This window comes from Podarcis liolepis, assembly GCF_965112155.1.
Source record: "Podarcis liolepis genome assembly, chromosome: 15".
NCBI lineage: Eukaryota > Metazoa > Chordata > Lepidosauria > Squamata > Lacertidae > Podarcis > Podarcis liolepis.
This window is the reverse complement of record NC_139566.1, coordinates 18,931,372-18,947,542: the sequence shown is the minus strand read 5'-3', so window position 1 is coordinate 18,947,542 and position 16,171 is coordinate 18,931,372. Positions and strand designations below refer to the sequence as shown.

Sequence of the window (16,171 nt, the reverse complement as noted above, 5' to 3'; positions counted from 1 at the left end):
CTTGTATCCCTATGAAAATGACAGTATAATGGAATATGAGCTACAGTTTTCACCAAAACAGGCACCTTGCTCTCCCTCTGCCCTCCCCTCTAGTTATGGGATGCGCTACATTGCCAAAGTCTTGAAGACATCCTTACGAGAGAAGTTTCCGAATTCTACAGAGGACGAGATCTACAAGGTGGGCATATTTATGGCCTTGAGGGACGGATGGCCGTAATCAGCGGGACAAGAGTTCGAGTTGCCGTTTCTGGGGCACTTTAGCGTGGGCCAAACGCTTGCTGCAGCCGTGCCAGGAAGTGACTTTAAGATGGCTGCCACACTAGCCATTTTGTATTCTTCTGGCCCCCGGCTTCTCGAAGGCAGGACTTGGGTCTAAGATTTATAATACTACATTATGAGTACTGCCTGTTGTTCTGTTTTTAATCATTCCTTTAAAGGGCAAGGAGAAATGGCGGGAATCAAGGACTTGACAAAGAGGCTGAGAGAAAGAAGATGTACCGATGTAATCCTGGCATTTTGGCAGAAAGAAATGGCCTCCCCATGCCATAGTATAATACGTTAAACAAATATTATCAGTTATTCAATTCTGCTTGGGATGGAAGCTTTAAAATGTTGGGCTCTAAAGAAGGCGACCCTGCTCAGTTGTAAATGTTTAATACAGTCGGCCAACCCCTCTCCTAGGTTGTTGGGAACCTGCTCTACTACCGTTTCATGAACCCGGCTGTGGTGGCCCCTGATGGCTTTGATATTGTAGACGTCTCGGCTGGGGTAGCGCTCCACCCCGACCACAGGCGCAACCTGGGCTCCATTGCGAAGGTCTTGCAGCACGCCGCTGCCAACCAACTCTTTGAAGGGGAAAACAGCCACTTGCGAGTAGTGAACCAGTACCTAGAGGAAACCCACCTTAAATTCAGGTTGGTTTGAAGAACTGCTGAGTGGAATGAGGCCTGGAAACAATGGGCACCTCTCTGCTTGGCCCTTGGGGCTCTCACAGGCCTTGTTCCACACCCTCCTTGGGTGCTTTTGTCTGACTAGAATGTGCTCTTGAACTGTGATCCTATCTCTTGCTTGGCTGGAAGGAGGATAGAGAGTTGTAGGTGTGTGGAGTGGGGTCCCAGGTTCAGCCCCCAGTGGTCGGCCTGAGAGAGACTCCTGAAACCTTGGAGAGCTGCTGCCAGTCAGTGCAGAAAATACTCAGCTAGATGGACCCAATGGTCTGACTCAGTCTAAGGCAGCTTCCTATGTTCTTATTAATCAATTTCCTTAAGATATTTGGAAGTTAAAACTGAACATACAAAAGCTTTACTTACTAGCTTTATACTAATTTTCTCTCTCTTGGCCTTTATGTTTCCATCTGTAAAATGGGAGTATCAGTCAGTTACATTGCAACTGATCCCTGTGCTTCTCTGCTACGCGGCTTTTTTGTTTTGCTGGTTGATTGATTAGAAAAAGAGAAAAAGAGTAGATCCTGCAAGTCTCAAGTCTTCCCACCTTTACCTTAAGCCACTAATATGTTACGTCAGACTACTAAAGAATCAAATGTATGGACTTTTATGCATGACTGCATTGAATTAAAGGCATCATGGAGAGTGTCAGGCCTCCAAATATCCTAGCCTTGAAGGAAACGACCTGATTTGAGCATGAGTGTGTGGAGAGGGGGACACGCTTCATGGTTTGATTTGGTTTTTCATTCTGCACCTTCTAGAAGATTCATCAGTGCTGCCTGTTCTGTCCCTGAACCAGAAGAGAGGTTTAATGTCGACAAGTATTCAGAGATGGTGGCCATCACAAAGCCAGTGGTCTACATAACAGCTGGGGAGCTAATTAACACACATAAGGTGAGGGGGTGAAATTAAACTTACTTACTTACTTTGCCAAACCTTTATTAGGTATTACAAATATAGGCCATCATAAAACATCCACATATATAAAATTTTAAAAGATATACAAATAAACAGCCATGTAAAAATAGGTAATAACGAGGATTTTTATGGAGTTTCTTCCTGCTAAATAGTGCCATTCATTACTCTATCTATTGATAGAGTCACCCTTGCAGTTACTTCCGGGTTAATGTCAGACACATAGAATTTGATATTTTCATTGTGCCGTGATGCTAGACTACCCAAAAAAGGGGATATCGCACGTGTTTGCTTAGCTGGTTGCACAATGGACAGTAGAAAAGGATATGTTCTACTGTGTCTGGCACATTCAAAACACATCTGCAATGTCTGTCATTTCTGGGGATGTTTCAATATCTGCCCTTGACAAAAGTTGAGGGGGAAATGTTCACTCGGGTGAACATAAAGGCCCTGCGTTGGACTGGAATTATTATTTTTGAAATATAAGTGGCCCTGTTATCTGTTGGATTTAAATGATAAAACTTGGGGAAGCAAATTCTTTTTACAGCTGACTTGATGTTTTGTTTTTCAATGTCCCTTAATCTGATTTGAATATTACGATAAATATATTGCTCACTTGAATTATACTAGAGTTCCAAGTCAATACCAATAGATCTGATTTTGCTATGTAAAAATTGGAACCTTCTGGATTTATAAGAGTCCTTAAATAAGTCAGAAAGCAGACTTGAATGCTGGCAACAGAAATGGCAATGCAACCAGTACTTTCTAGTGATAGCCGCTACCCAATATTCCATCATGTGTATACCTAGTTCTGCACACATTGTCTCATAGTTGATTGAACTCGGGGGGGGGGGGCAGAATACGTCTCAAGAAACTTGAGTGTATCATTTCTAAATCACTATAATATACCTGGCCAAAGGTCTGTTTTATGCCAGGTCTCTGTGTGTGTGTGTGTGTGCGTGTGTGTGTGTGTCTTTGTCTTTTTGTAGGCCTTCCACAAGATGGTTTATGGGTGGGATGTGTGTGGGTAGTACCACTCACTTTGGGAACCACTGATCCAAACTATGAACGATGAAGTTATTAACAAATGGTTCACAGAAAACACTAAGCCAAACAGTGGTTCTCAACCTTGGGTCCCCAGATGTTTTTGGCCTACAACTCCCATGATCCCTAGCTCACAGGACCAGTGGTCAGGGATGATGGGAGTTGTAGGCCAAAAACATCTGGGGACCCAAGGTTGAGAAGGGCTGGAACTTTAGAAGGAACATTCCAACCTGTGGGTTTATGGAGTAAAGATCACGGCAACAGTGCTCCTGCCTGGTTCTGATGCTACTGTGCTACCCGAATGAGCCACAATTTTATTGTTCTTGATTTGCCACTCATAAACCATGATCCTGGGTTCAGATATTACCTTAAACCAAACCATGGTTTAGTGCCTGGTAGCCCAGTAGCAACAGCACTGGGGGAAGAATGATGTGGCTGTGGTCTTCACTCTGGGAACCTTCAGGTTTACTTGTTCACACTAAGCTATCATTTTCTGGGGATATTAGTAATTAACTGTGCCATTGATGCGCTGTCATAGCACCCTCTTGTGGCAATGAGTTCAGCTGGCTACCTTATTCTTCTTGATTAATTTTTCTTTCACTTCCCCACTTCCATTTTTGTTCTAACTCCTGTTCCCTTTTTAAACTGGATTTTTACATCTGTTTTTAAAATACAGTAGCATTTTATATTTATATTGGTTAATTGGTGCTTTCAGCATTCTGATGCATTTATTTTATTCTGGTGTCCTTGTATGTTTCTTTGAATGCCTTTTTGGCAGAAAAGCAGCCTAAGATATTTATGCACATAAATAAACAAGCAATGCATTTATGGCCTTTTTTCCTCTGCCCATCTCTCTGCCTTTGGTAATTTGATAGTTGCTGCTGGAGCACCAGCGTTCCGTGGCTCCTGATCCTCAAGACCCCCTACACGAACTTCTAGAAGACCTTGGAGGGTTGCCCACCATCCAGTCTCTAATGGGTAAAGCACAGCACAAATTTCAACTTGACAAATTTCATTTTCCAGAGGGATAGTTGTGCTAGTCTCTCTTGCAGGAAAAGCGACAAGAGTGACTTGTGGGACCTTAAAGACTAACACATTTATTGTGGAATAAACTTCCATGAATCATAGACCCACTTCATCAGATGCATGTTGCCAGAATGATAACCCAGTTAACACTCCTAAGAATGTGGGGGTTTTGGCAATAGAAGTGCTATCTTGAACAGTCCCTGTGATAGGAGGGGGAGAGATCACTGATAAGGACTGGGTAGGGAAGTAAAAGAATAAAGTATAGTTCAATTCTTCAGGCTTACCCACAACCCTTCCTGAACATTGAGGCCCCTGTCTATTCATTTGCACGCATGAGTAAAGACTTACTTTTCATTTGTAAAAATAATTCTTTCTTGCAGTATTTGTGGCCAATACCAGGTGGAATATGCTATTCACTGTCTGTTGATCTGTCCTTTATATGGGAATCCAAGAGAGATTTCTGAAACCTTTGCTGACATACTGAAGCAGGAATGCCTTGGTAGAAACAAAGTGGCTCTTTTTTGCACTGGCAGCAAAAAAAGACGAGACGGAAAGAGTTAGATTATATTGCTATGAATTGTTTTGGAGATGCTGAGGTTTAATCTGAAGCTGAGATAGCTAGTGGTACTTCTGATTTTTCTTATTTTATATTATTGATGTTTGTTTTATTATTATTTGCAGGCGACAGTGTGGGAAATGGAGCCAATGGGACTTCGGAGCAAACTCTGACTCAGCTCGCCAAGACGGAAATTTCACTCATCCTTGGCAACAAATTTGCTGTGGCGGAGGCCAATATTGAGGGGGGAAAGGATACAGAAAGCTTGTTGTTGAGGTGGGTGGATGACTGCATTGTAACAGGCCTACCCTGGCTTTTGGGGTACAAATGCTATCTGAGGACTCAGCAACATGAGGCTGTTTCTATATCTTAAAGATATCGTTTTAGGTGTATCAATTATAGCAAAAGCCTTTTTGAAAAGGATGATGATGCATAACCACTCTGGGCTCATACAGGAAGAATAGTTAGAATTGCAATGAATAACAACCACTAAGAAAGTGACCAGAGTAAACAATGGACACGCCCACATTTAAAGACCTGAAACCTTTCGAATATTAAATAATGTCAGAGACAGAGCAGAGTGCATCACTATCATTTTTGTTAACTGGCAGAAAATTACAAGCAAACCCACCCAAACAGAAAAAAATGGTGTTTGCGTGTGAATTGACTTCCTGGGCAAGATATATAATCTAGGTGCTCCCAGGAAGCTGCCTAAATTTGTGCAGGGTGAGAGCCAAAATCCCATGCCTAAGATCCTGGTTCTTGTTCCAACAACCCAGTGTGAAATTTTGCCTAAAGAAGAGATGTCCTTGTCAGTCCTATTTTGCTGTGAATGTAAGATGCTTTAGACTGAGTCAGCTCATTGGTCCATTAAGCTCAGTACTGCTGAACATCAGGCTTTGCCCAACCTAGTGTTGTCTAGATGTTGTGGACCACAACTCCCCTTCACTTCAGCTAGCAAAGCCGTAGTCCAGTGTGTAGGCCAAGTTGGCTGGGGCTGATAGAACTTGTAATTCAAAACATCTGGAGAGTATGATATTGGTGGAAGCTGGTCAACGCTGATAGTAGTGGCTCAGCCAAAGGAATATTTTTCAGCCCTTATTTCCATGGTAGTTTTAACTGGAAATTCCAACAACTGAACCTGGGCATGCAAAGCAGACCCTCGCCTCCTGTTTGCTGAGGTTTCGTAGAGATCTCCAGCTAGAATGATAAAGCAACTATCTTGCATTACAGCACAGTAATTGTATGGGGGTGGGAGAGCTGAAAGGAATGCCGAGATATTTCATCAGGAGGCTTAGTTTGGTCAGAATCAAGTATACACTTCCAGAGTTAACGCTGAATACATTGCACCTGGTAAATGAGCCACAAAAGCCACTAGAGGGCCACGAAAATTTGTTTTCTGAGCTTTTTAGACTCGGCTGCCCATGTACTGTCTGAAACCAAAGGGACACATTGGTTGCCAGATGTGATCCCCCCTCCAGCTCTCTTACCCCTCCCCCACTATTGGTTTAGGAAATGCTCGGGGGAGGTGGGGCAAGTGAAAATGTCCTTTCTCTGCAGATACCAAAACTGGATCACTATCTTCTTTTGTCTTTTAAAGCACTAAGCAGATGCTGGTTGATGTGATCCAGTTCCAACCTGGCGATTCTCTTGTGGAGATACTGCAGACGAAGGCATCAGAGGATCAGGTAAGTCCATTCTGTAACATAGGTGCCTGTGTGTACTGCAGAAAATGGAAGGCACAGCCGAAAGGTTTTTAAGTTGTTAAAAACAAAATCAATTTCTGGATGGATAAATATTTGCAAGTAAATCTTGAGTGTATGCAGTTGGGGAGAAAAAAATTGTTGTACCAGGCTATCTGAATGATCATGAGACCATTTCTCACTCTTAGTAAGTGAAATTCAGCATGTAAGGATTGGCCATTGATGCAGCTTTAAAGCTAATAAAAGCCATCATGCAGGACATCGGCAAGGCACCACTCTCCCTTCCCACCTACTGTGAAATATTTTCACTTTAGCATGAGCCAGTCTTCTCTTTCTCTCCAGGAAGCCCTCCACCACCACCTGATGAAGAGAAGGGCCTTATGCAACACCCAGGCCCCAGAAAAGCTGAGATGCAACCACACTCTGGTCAGTAACAGCCACCTCTCAATAGCAGAGAAGCAGCGGATCATCCTCAAGAATCTGCGGCGTCTTGAGAGCCTGGGCATGGTGGACTCTGCCAACCAGTACCAGGACATCATCAATGAGATGGCCAAGGTATGCAGGGCTCTGTGCCTGAGAAATCTCAAGGGAAGAACGAGACAATGAGCAGCGAATGGAGAAGATGTACCATGCATCACAAGGGGCAAAATATTTTTTATTGCTGGGATGGATCTATAGCTATCTATCTGCCTTCACCTACCTGGTACCCTCAAGTTGTTTGGAACTGCAAGTCCCTGTCGGCACAGCCATATAATGCTGTGGCTGATGGGAGTTGTAGTCCAAACCATCTGGAGGGTGCTCATTAGATCTCTTTTTAGCCAAAACAGCAGGGCAGTCCACCTTGAGGGAAGGGCTTTGGCTTGGTGGGCAAACATCTACTTTTCTTGCTGAAAGTCCCAGGTTCAATTCGCGGCAGCATCTCCAAGTGAGACTTGGAAACAGCATTCAAAACTCCTATTGTTCTAAGCGCGTTTTGCGACAGGGAATTTCATTAGCGCGAGCCATTTCTGAGCTCTGGGCACAGTACTGAGCCTAAGATTTCAGATTAAAACTTGCCACTGCTGGTAGAAAAGGAGGACCTATTTCTGCCTCCCCACTTCCAGCCACTCTCTGAAGACTAGAGGAGGGCCCTTCGTAAGAATATTAGGGGGCAGGCAGGGGAAGTATGGCTTCGTTTTTTGCAGTCTTCAGATGAGGACCATGTGAAAAGTGAACATAAGATTTCAGCTGCAGTTCATTCATTTTCAGCTTTGCATTCTTGTTTTTTAAAAAGTGCACCTAGGCACTCCATTGCAGTGCCCATAACCTAGGCTTAAGGTGCCATTTAGTTCCTAGATTTCATATCTCATTTTCTAACACTGCTTGGAAATACTCCCTGCCTGAAACCCTGGAGAGCTGCTGCCAGCCAGTGTAGACAGTACTGAGCTAGAAGGGCCAATGGGCTGACTACATCAAAGGCAGCTATAAAATAACAATAACCCCAGTAAGGACAGCAAAGAAGATTAAGGAACAGAACTGGGAGGAAAATGAATGCAGCATAACAAGGAGGGGAAGAAATAATTGCTCTGTATGCTTCCAACGGTCTCAGCTTACGCTGGGCCAAATCTCCTTTGCACATACTCTGCCCTTCTTGCCCATAGGACATCCGCAACCAGAGGAAGTACCGACAACAGCGCAAGATGGAGCTGGCCAAGCTGCGCCAGACTCTGCACAGCCTCAGCACCAAGAGGATGTTTTTTGAGGAGCAGGTCGACTACTACAACCAGTACATCCGGACGTGTCTGGACAACCTGGCAGCTAGAAACAAGTAAGCCTGGTATTAATCTCAGACTTGTAACTGATGCACCTGAGCCAGAAATTGTGTATGTGTGCGCGGGCTGTAGCTCAGGGCTTGTTCTCCGCTTGCATCAGGTCCCTGGCAAAATGTGGTGTGGCCAAGGGTATCTATGCCCTGGTAACCTCCATGTTGGATTACTGCAATGGGGCTTCCTTAAGGATTTTGCTTTTAGGTAATTACCACTCTGTCCTTCTTGGCACCTTCATTTTCTATCATCTATTTTTTTTAATTCTGTGAAAATCCCCGAGATCTTCTGATGAAGGGCACAATATAAATTTAATCAATAAAATGAAATGAATAAATCTCACTTCCATCTGAATTCAGTTGTTCATGCTACCTACACTCATACATTCTGGCCAGCCAAAGCACTTGAGGGGAGGGCTCAAAGCAGGGCGAGTTTGGTGGTGGTGGGGTGGCTGGAGAGAATCCTTAGGGCTGGATAGAGCGCTTTGGAGGGCCAATTGTGGCACTTGGGCCTGAAGTTACTTTCCCCCTCCCCCTGCTGTATACAGTCATACCTTGGTTCTCTAACAGAATGTGTTCCGGGAGTCCATTTAACCCCCGATACCATTCAAAAACCAAGGCGCGGCTTCCAATTGGCTGCAGGAGTGTCCTGCAGCCAATCGGAAGCTGTGGCGGACGTTCGGCTTCCAAAAATCATTCAAAAACAAGAACACTCACTTCCACATTTCAATTGTTCAGGAGCCGATTTGTTCGGGAGCCAAGGTGTTTGAGATCCAAGGTCCGACTGTATATCCTTGCCAAAGAGTTTTCTTCGTATATTTTTACGAATTTTTATGAATGCTGCTTTTATCGTATGGTTTTTATAATTTTATAATCCTGTATATGTGAGCCTAGCAGTTCGAAAGCACATCAAAGTGCAAGTAGATAAATAGGTACTGCTCTGGCAGGAAGGTAAACGGCGTTTCTGTTCGCTGCTCTGGTTCGCCAGAAGTGGCTTAGTCATGCTGGCCACATGACCCAGAAGCTGTATGCCGGCTCCCTCGGCCAGTAAAGCGAGATGAGCGCCGCAACCCCAGAGTCGGCCACAACTGGACCTAATGGTCAGGGGTCCCTTTACCTTTTACCTTTATATGTGAGAAAGAGTGTGTGTGAGGGTGGGGGGATGGCCTGCATGAACCTCCCCCCAGGGGTTGGCCAAGGGTGTGGGTGACCGCCTGGCCTAAAAGGACTAGCCAGCCCTGGGCTACACCAGCAGTTGAGGCATTCTCTGGCTCAGCTTGTGTTCAGTAAAGAGGGCAAGTAGATGGGCAGAGTCGGAAGGGACCATTAGGGTTGTTTAAAAGGCCCTGTCTACAAACACCATTCATATCCCTTTCTTTTACAGGCCCAGCAAGAAACAGGCAACCTTGCATTACACGGCAGCCCGCCTCTTTGAGAAAGGTGTTTTGCTGGAGATTGAAGACCTGCCAGCCAGCCAGTAAGTCCAGGCGCCTCCTGCCCTCTCCAGTTCCATCCAATCGAAACTACAGCTCCTCTCTCCATGCTCTCAGGCTTTTGGAACTAGCCTCTCCCCAGAGTGTTGGTTCTTGAAATTGGCTGCCAGCTCGTTTGCATGGTCTGCCTGTGTGAGCCGTCCAAGGTCGACCCGGCAAGCTTGCACAAAATCAGAGTTTCTGTTCCATATGGAAGGGCTTTAGCTCAGTGGTGGAGCATGCATTTGGTGGCCGAGTTTGATTTGTTCACTGCTGAAAGCCAAACCACTAGCCACTATTCCATGCTGTCACTTGGTACCAAGAATTATCCCATGATCCTGACCTCCAGTTGCTCTCTTTCTCCCCTATGGTTTTAAAATTGCCATCATTTCCCCCCCCTCCCTCTTTTCCCAGACTCAGGAATGTGATATTTGAAATAATCCCTTGCGGTGAAGCTGGCAAGTTCCAGGTGAAGGCAAAATTTATGGGAGTTGACATGGAGAAATTTCAGCTCCACTACCAGGTAAGGAGCTGGCAGAGCTGTCCTTTTGCTCAAATTATAGCATTGCCAGTGTGCAATTCTAGGTCCACAAGGGCAGTTCCATTCTTATGTTTATTTCCAAGGAGCTCAAGGTAGTGTGCTTTATTGCTATTATAATTAATTTATTAATCCCCTTCTAAATCTCAAGGCAATTTAAAACATTTTAAAAGACTGAAATCAGCAAATAAACAAAAAAGCAGACTAAAACACACAACAACATCTGGGTAGGCTTGTTGAAACAGACATTTTTTTTAGCAGGAGCCAAAGAGTACAGTGAAGGTGCCTGCCTTGTATCAATAGGCAGGGAGTTCCATAGGGCAGACGCTACCACACTTAAATGCGGCTGACTTTCCTCTCTCCATACCTGCTCTTTCTCAGGACCTCCTCCAGCTCCAGTATGAGGGTGCCGCCATCATGAAAATGTTTGACAAAGCCAGAATCAACGTCAACCTCCTGATCTTCCTCCTCAACAAGAAGTTTTTCAAGAAATAACTGAAGGCCTGAGGGTCAGGTGGGCACCAATGTCTTCTAGGGGTGGCTCGATGGTACCAAAGAGACAGTGGTGCTCACAGTGCTTTTGTGTTGAACCGCAAGCAAGCCCACGATAATCAACTCAAAATTCCTGATTCTGGCTTAATTCTCAGTGGGGTGGTGGTCAACCTGCATCCGGGCTGGACCACTTCAGAAAGACAGGACTGGATGCTTCTCTGCACAAATTTTTGTTTTCTTTTAATCCTGGCATGTAGAATGCTTGCATCTCAGGGAGAAGCCTAAGCTGTTGTCTCTGGGATCGTTTACAATGTGCTGGGAATTTGCTTGTACAGTGGGGTCTTCCATAATAATGTGGGACCCCATGTACAGTCACTATATGCAAGTATTTTTAAAATCACAAAGGCTGGATTTATCAGAGAGGAGAGGGGGATATTTATGCTGTGCCAGCCTTCCTCAGCCTGATGCCCTCCAGATGTTTTGGTCTACAGCTCCCATCGGCCCTAGCCAGTCCATGCTGGGATCAATAGTCCAAAGCATCTGGAGTGCACCAGATTGGAGAAAAGCATGCTCTGCAATCCTTCAACAGGCAGTCTCTGATGAAGAGTCAACCATACACTCCCCAATTAGTGATGGGTGGAAATTTTACACACCAGGAAAATTTCACTCCTATTCTGCTTTGTTTTTCTGTGTCTCTGATTTCTACTGATTCCATATGTGTCCGTGTTACTTCCTTCTTTGATGCAACTACAACAGAAAATAAGTTCCAATAGACTTGACATTAGAGATACCAAAGACCCTCAACTGTTGTTTTTTAAAATTCCAGTGTGTTTTTTTTAAAAAAGTTATTTATATCAGTGCATTTTTTAAAATAATGCTTGGAATGCTATTGCAAAAATACTGAAAACTAAGGGCCCCTGACTGATCTCTGGAAATACAAGTATTGACCGGCAAATGTTTAATTATGATATCTAGTTTGCATTAATGCTGTCAGCTGCTGGGTTATATCATTATTGCTGCTTTAAGATATATTCCACCATTCAGAAACATTTAGATTTGGTTTATGTAATTGCTGAACTAGTGGAAGTCTAGTGGGCTTTTTTAAAAGTTATATATTCAAGGGATTTGAAAATAAATAAATAGAATTGTATTTAATTTGTGGGTCATAATTCATTCTTAATAGAGTTTCAAAGATGAGTGCTTGGGACAGCCTTTGTCAACCTGGTTCCCTCCAGATGCTTCTGACGACAACTCCCATTGAATCCAGTTGGCATGGCCATTTTGGACCACAATTATTTATTGGTAGCATTTACCCCAGAGAGTGAAAAGGTTCCTTCTGAATATGAAGGGTTCAGTCTGCCTCTTGAGTGTTACTTAGTTCAGCCTTCACCAAATGTCTTCATTCCAGGTGCTTTAGACTACAAAGCCCATCAGCAGCTACAGCTGTGCTGGCTGGGGCTGATGGGAATTATAGTCAGTGATGGAGCTAGATCAGTGGTTAATAATAATAATAATAATAATAATAATTTATTTATACCGCGCTCATCTGGCTAGGCTTCCCCAGCCACTCTGGGCGGCTTCCAACAAAATATTAAAATACCATAATACAACAGTGTGGCAGGAGAGGATGGCAAGTGTGGTGTAAAGATTCAGGGACAACCAAAGAAACATGAAGACATTTCAGTGCAATATGGTATAGTATAGTAATATATATATATATATATATATGCTTTCGTAGATTTTCACGGGTACAGGAATGCAGGTTTTGGTGTCTTCGGGTGTCTTCCCGTGTAAGAGTTGGGGTGTCTAGGCGACGTTTCGACGAGGTCTCACTCGTCATCTTCAGGCTGGTGCTTTCGGCTTCTTGTTACTGGAACAGAGCAGGATCTCAGTGTTTGAGTTCCTATAAATACTGTTGAGGGGGTGTGGTGTATAGCCTCCAACGTTCTGGGCAGAGAGGAAGTTCCCAGGTTAGTGTGCCTTTTCTTCTTTTGTTCCTTAATTACTTGAGGGATATCTTGAGTGATTTCTTGAGTGATATTCTGAGTACCACTTAGGTGGGTCATTAAGTGTGGATTAGTTGCTAAAGCTTTCGTGTCTTGACCTCTTGAGCTTGTGAAGAGTTTTTCTGAGAAGATGGCTGTACTGCACTTAGTTGTGCTCTGGCTTGGCTTCGTGTATAGGGGCGAGCTGTGGTTTTGTGCCCTGTGCCAGCCAGATCTGTGTAGGGATTGCAGGGGGGTGCAGCATCCGGAGGTGTCACTATGGTTTGGCTACTGGATGGTGTCTGTAATTTATCTGTGGAGAGGGTCTGGGTTTGGGTCTGGTGTGGTTGATTGGTGATGGCGTTCTGTGTGCCTCTGGTTCTGGTGTCGGTTTTTGTGGGGAGGGCTAATTTCCAGATGTCTGGCAGGCGGGACGTGTCGTCACGCTTGTTCATGTTGTGAGGGTGTTTCTCTATCTCGATGGCTTCCATGATTATTCTCTTGTGGTGATGTTCCATGTTAAAGAGCAATTTGGAATCTGCAAAATTAATTTCGTGTCCTGTTTCTTTCATGTGTTGGAAAAGAGAGGAAGTTTTTTCTTCTTTTTTGATGGCATTCTTGTGTTCTGCGATACGTGCATTTATTCGTCTGTTTGTTTGTCCAATGTACGTGGCTGGGCAGACTTTGCAGGGTATTTCATTCCAAATTGCTCTTTAACATGGAACATCACCACAAGAGAATAATCATGGAAGCCATCGAGATAGAGAAACACCCTCACAACATGAACAAGCGTGACGACACGTCCCGCCTGCCAGACATCTGGAAATTAGCCCTCCCCACAAAAACCGACACCAGAACCAGAGGCACACAGAACGCCATCACCAATCAACCACACCAGACCCAAACCCAGACCCTCTCCACAGATAAATTACAGACACCATCCAGTAGCCAAACCATAGTGACACCTCCGGATGCTGCACCCCCCTGCAATCCCTACACAGATCTGGCTGGCACAGGGCACAAAACCACAGCTCGCCCCTATACACGAAGCCAAGCCAGAGCACAACTAAGTGCAGTACAGCCATCTTCTCAGAAAAACTCTTCACAAGCTCAAGAGGTCAAGACACGAAAGCTTTAGCAACTAATCCACACTTAATGACCCACCTAAGTGGTACTCAGAATATCACTCAAGAAATCACTCAATATATCCCTCAAGTAATTAAGGAACAAAAGAAGAAAAGGCACACTAACCTGGGAACCTCCTCTCTGCCCAGAACGTTGGAGGCTATACACCACACCCCCTCAACAGTATTTATAGGAACTCAAACACTGAGATCCTGCTCTGTTCCAGTAACAAGAAGCCGAAAGCACCAGCCTGAAGATGACGAGTGAGACCTCGTCGAAACGTCGCCTAGACACCCCAACTCTTACACGGGAAGACACCCGAAGACACCAAAACCTGCATATATATATATATATATATATATGCAGAATATGGATAGCTATCTCTTCAAAATGAGAGCAAGAGCATCAAGTGATATTGAGGACAATCCTAGTTATGTTTTCCAGTGTTCTTATCAATAAAAAAATAGGTGTGGCATGAGCAAGTTTTTATTCTGAAAATGTGGCCCAGAGAAACCACTGAGCTAGATAAATTTAGACCAACGACTTAACTGCTTCACATAGCCATCTAAAGACAATTAACATTTTTTCCTCCCACCTCTATCCCATGCTTTCCAACTGCTTCTGTATTCCTGTGATGGGGGGGACGGGACCCAAACAAAAGCCACTTTCGTTAACTGTGATTGAAATGCAGATTTGCATTTTAAAAACTCACTTAACTTCTCCCCTAATACTAAATTCACCACTTAGATATGCTAATCGTTCTGGTACATAAATGCCTTAAATAAATAAATGTATTTGCTTTGGGATAAAGTGTCATTTGATGTAGAAAATGATTGAATCCTTTTAAAGGGAGAGAAACAAGCAGCATCTGTAACCATTTGTGGGCCACCCGACCTGCCTAGCCCTACCCATTAGGGCCATAGCTCAGTTTCAGAGCAGCTGCTTTGTGTGCAGAAGCTCCCAGGTTCAATCCCTACTGGTGATGTCCCCTGCTTGAAACCCTGGAGAGCTGCTGCCAGTCAGTGCAGACAATGCTGAGCTAGATGAACCCAATAGTCTGACTCTGTATAAGTCTGACTCATGTGTTTCCTATGAGCAATAACACCGTTTTGTTGAAACACAACTCATCAATGCCAAAACAGAAAATTGGCTCTGTTTCACCTCAGATTTAGAAAAGTGGCCTCTATTACAAGCACAGGAGATAGATGGAAAAACACCCGTTCCGAATAAGAGTTGCAGAGAAGGCTGCTCCACTAGGTGGCATCATTATCCAGGGAACCAGAGGCAAAGGGGACCGGTAATCGCTGGCAGGGTTGGCATCCGTTTTCTCCCAGTCGGCAGCTGATGTTGGAGGTCAAAAGGGCACCCTGCTTCAAACAGGAAAGAGGCGAGGATGGTGAGTGATGGATTTTTCAACCCCTGTTTTAGAAAAAAGTTTGCATCCCAAGGCAGCTTCGAGGCACAGCCTGTGTCCAGCCTTCCCCCAGCTGAGTGCCTTCCAGATGTTCGGGATGACAGGTCCCATCAGCGCCAGCCAGCACCCCGCTGGGGGGAGGCTCGTTTTGCCTGTAACTTAGCAGTTGTCCATAGTGAATTTCCCAGGTTATGAACAGCCAGGGCTGGGAACTACTCTCCCCTGAGACCCCAGAGAGCTGCAGGCAGCAAGAGCCAACAAAATTGGGTAAGATGGCTTAATGCAACCTTCACCAACCTGGAAGCTTCCAAATGTTTGGGACCACAGCTCCCATCAGCTCTCTTGGGATGCAACAGCGCAAGTACCCAGAACTCTGTGCTGGGCAAAAGGAAGAGCTTGGTGTAACCTGAAGCCTTGCATATTCCCACACTAGTATATGTTGTTCCCAAACTATTTCAAAACAACATTTGGTGTGTGTGTGCATGAATAACGCTTTTGTTTGCACATGATAAAAGATGCGTTGAAGCTGTGCTGATGGGGCTCACCTGGCGCCTTCATTACATATCTTTAGGCACCTGGTGAAAACGTTCTTCTTCAGCCAGGTGTTGGGCTGATTAATGTTCTGTGGCTGATTAATGTTCTGTGGCCTTTTAAATGAGGGAGGTCACTGGTTTCTTATGCTTTTATTATGTATTTTGCTATTTCATTTTTTATTTTTATGTTGTGAACCGCCTTGTGATCTTCAGATGGAGTGGTATACGAATGTAAATAATAATAATACTTATTATCCTTAGGAAGCAGTTTCTTCCCCAGCTACAGGGTTGGGAAAACCTGATGCCCTCATTGGACTCCAGCTCCCATAAGCCTCAGCCAGAATGGCCAACAGCCAGGAATTATGGGAGCTGTAGTCCAGCAACATCAGGTCCCCAGTCCTGCCCTGCTCCCTTCCTGGTCTGAGGAGAGACAGTGCTGAATCTTCTGCTGCTGGCATTTTGTGCTATTTTTTGCCGCACTCATTTTCTCTAGATGTTCTTGGACTCCAGTTTCCTGCTAGCATGGCAAGCGGTCAGGAGTTATTGGAGCAGCAGTCCAGCAACAGCTGGAGGACACCAGGTTCTCCATCCCTGAAACAAAGGTGTTGCCCACCTGTGGATTT

General features: G+C 44.6%; 1 protein-coding gene across 3 annotated transcripts in view; it reads left to right on the top strand.

Moving 5' to 3' along the window:
• The window catches only part of IQGAP3 (IQ motif containing GTPase activating protein 3), a 40,457-nt gene extending 28,811 nt beyond the window's left edge, over positions 1-11,646 (top strand). For all 3 annotated transcript variants that reach the window (XM_083478183.1, XM_083478182.1, XM_083478184.1), the window contains 11 exons: positions 94-178; positions 682-914; positions 1,706-1,838; positions 3,779-3,881; positions 4,611-4,761; positions 6,086-6,173; positions 6,531-6,743; positions 7,829-7,995; positions 9,374-9,466; positions 9,876-9,984; positions 10,381-11,646. In XM_083478183.1, coding sequence (XP_083334309.1) covers positions 94-178; positions 682-914; positions 1,706-1,838; positions 3,779-3,881; positions 4,611-4,761; positions 6,086-6,173; positions 6,531-6,743; positions 7,829-7,995; positions 9,374-9,466; positions 9,876-9,984; positions 10,381-10,494 — 1,489 coding nt within the window. In that variant the 3' untranslated portion in view covers positions 10,495-11,646. The remainder of the gene's footprint in view (positions 1-93; positions 179-681; positions 915-1,705; positions 1,839-3,778; positions 3,882-4,610; positions 4,762-6,085; positions 6,174-6,530; positions 6,744-7,828; positions 7,996-9,373; positions 9,467-9,875; positions 9,985-10,380) is intronic.
• Positions 11,647-16,171: the final 4,525 nt, after the last annotated feature.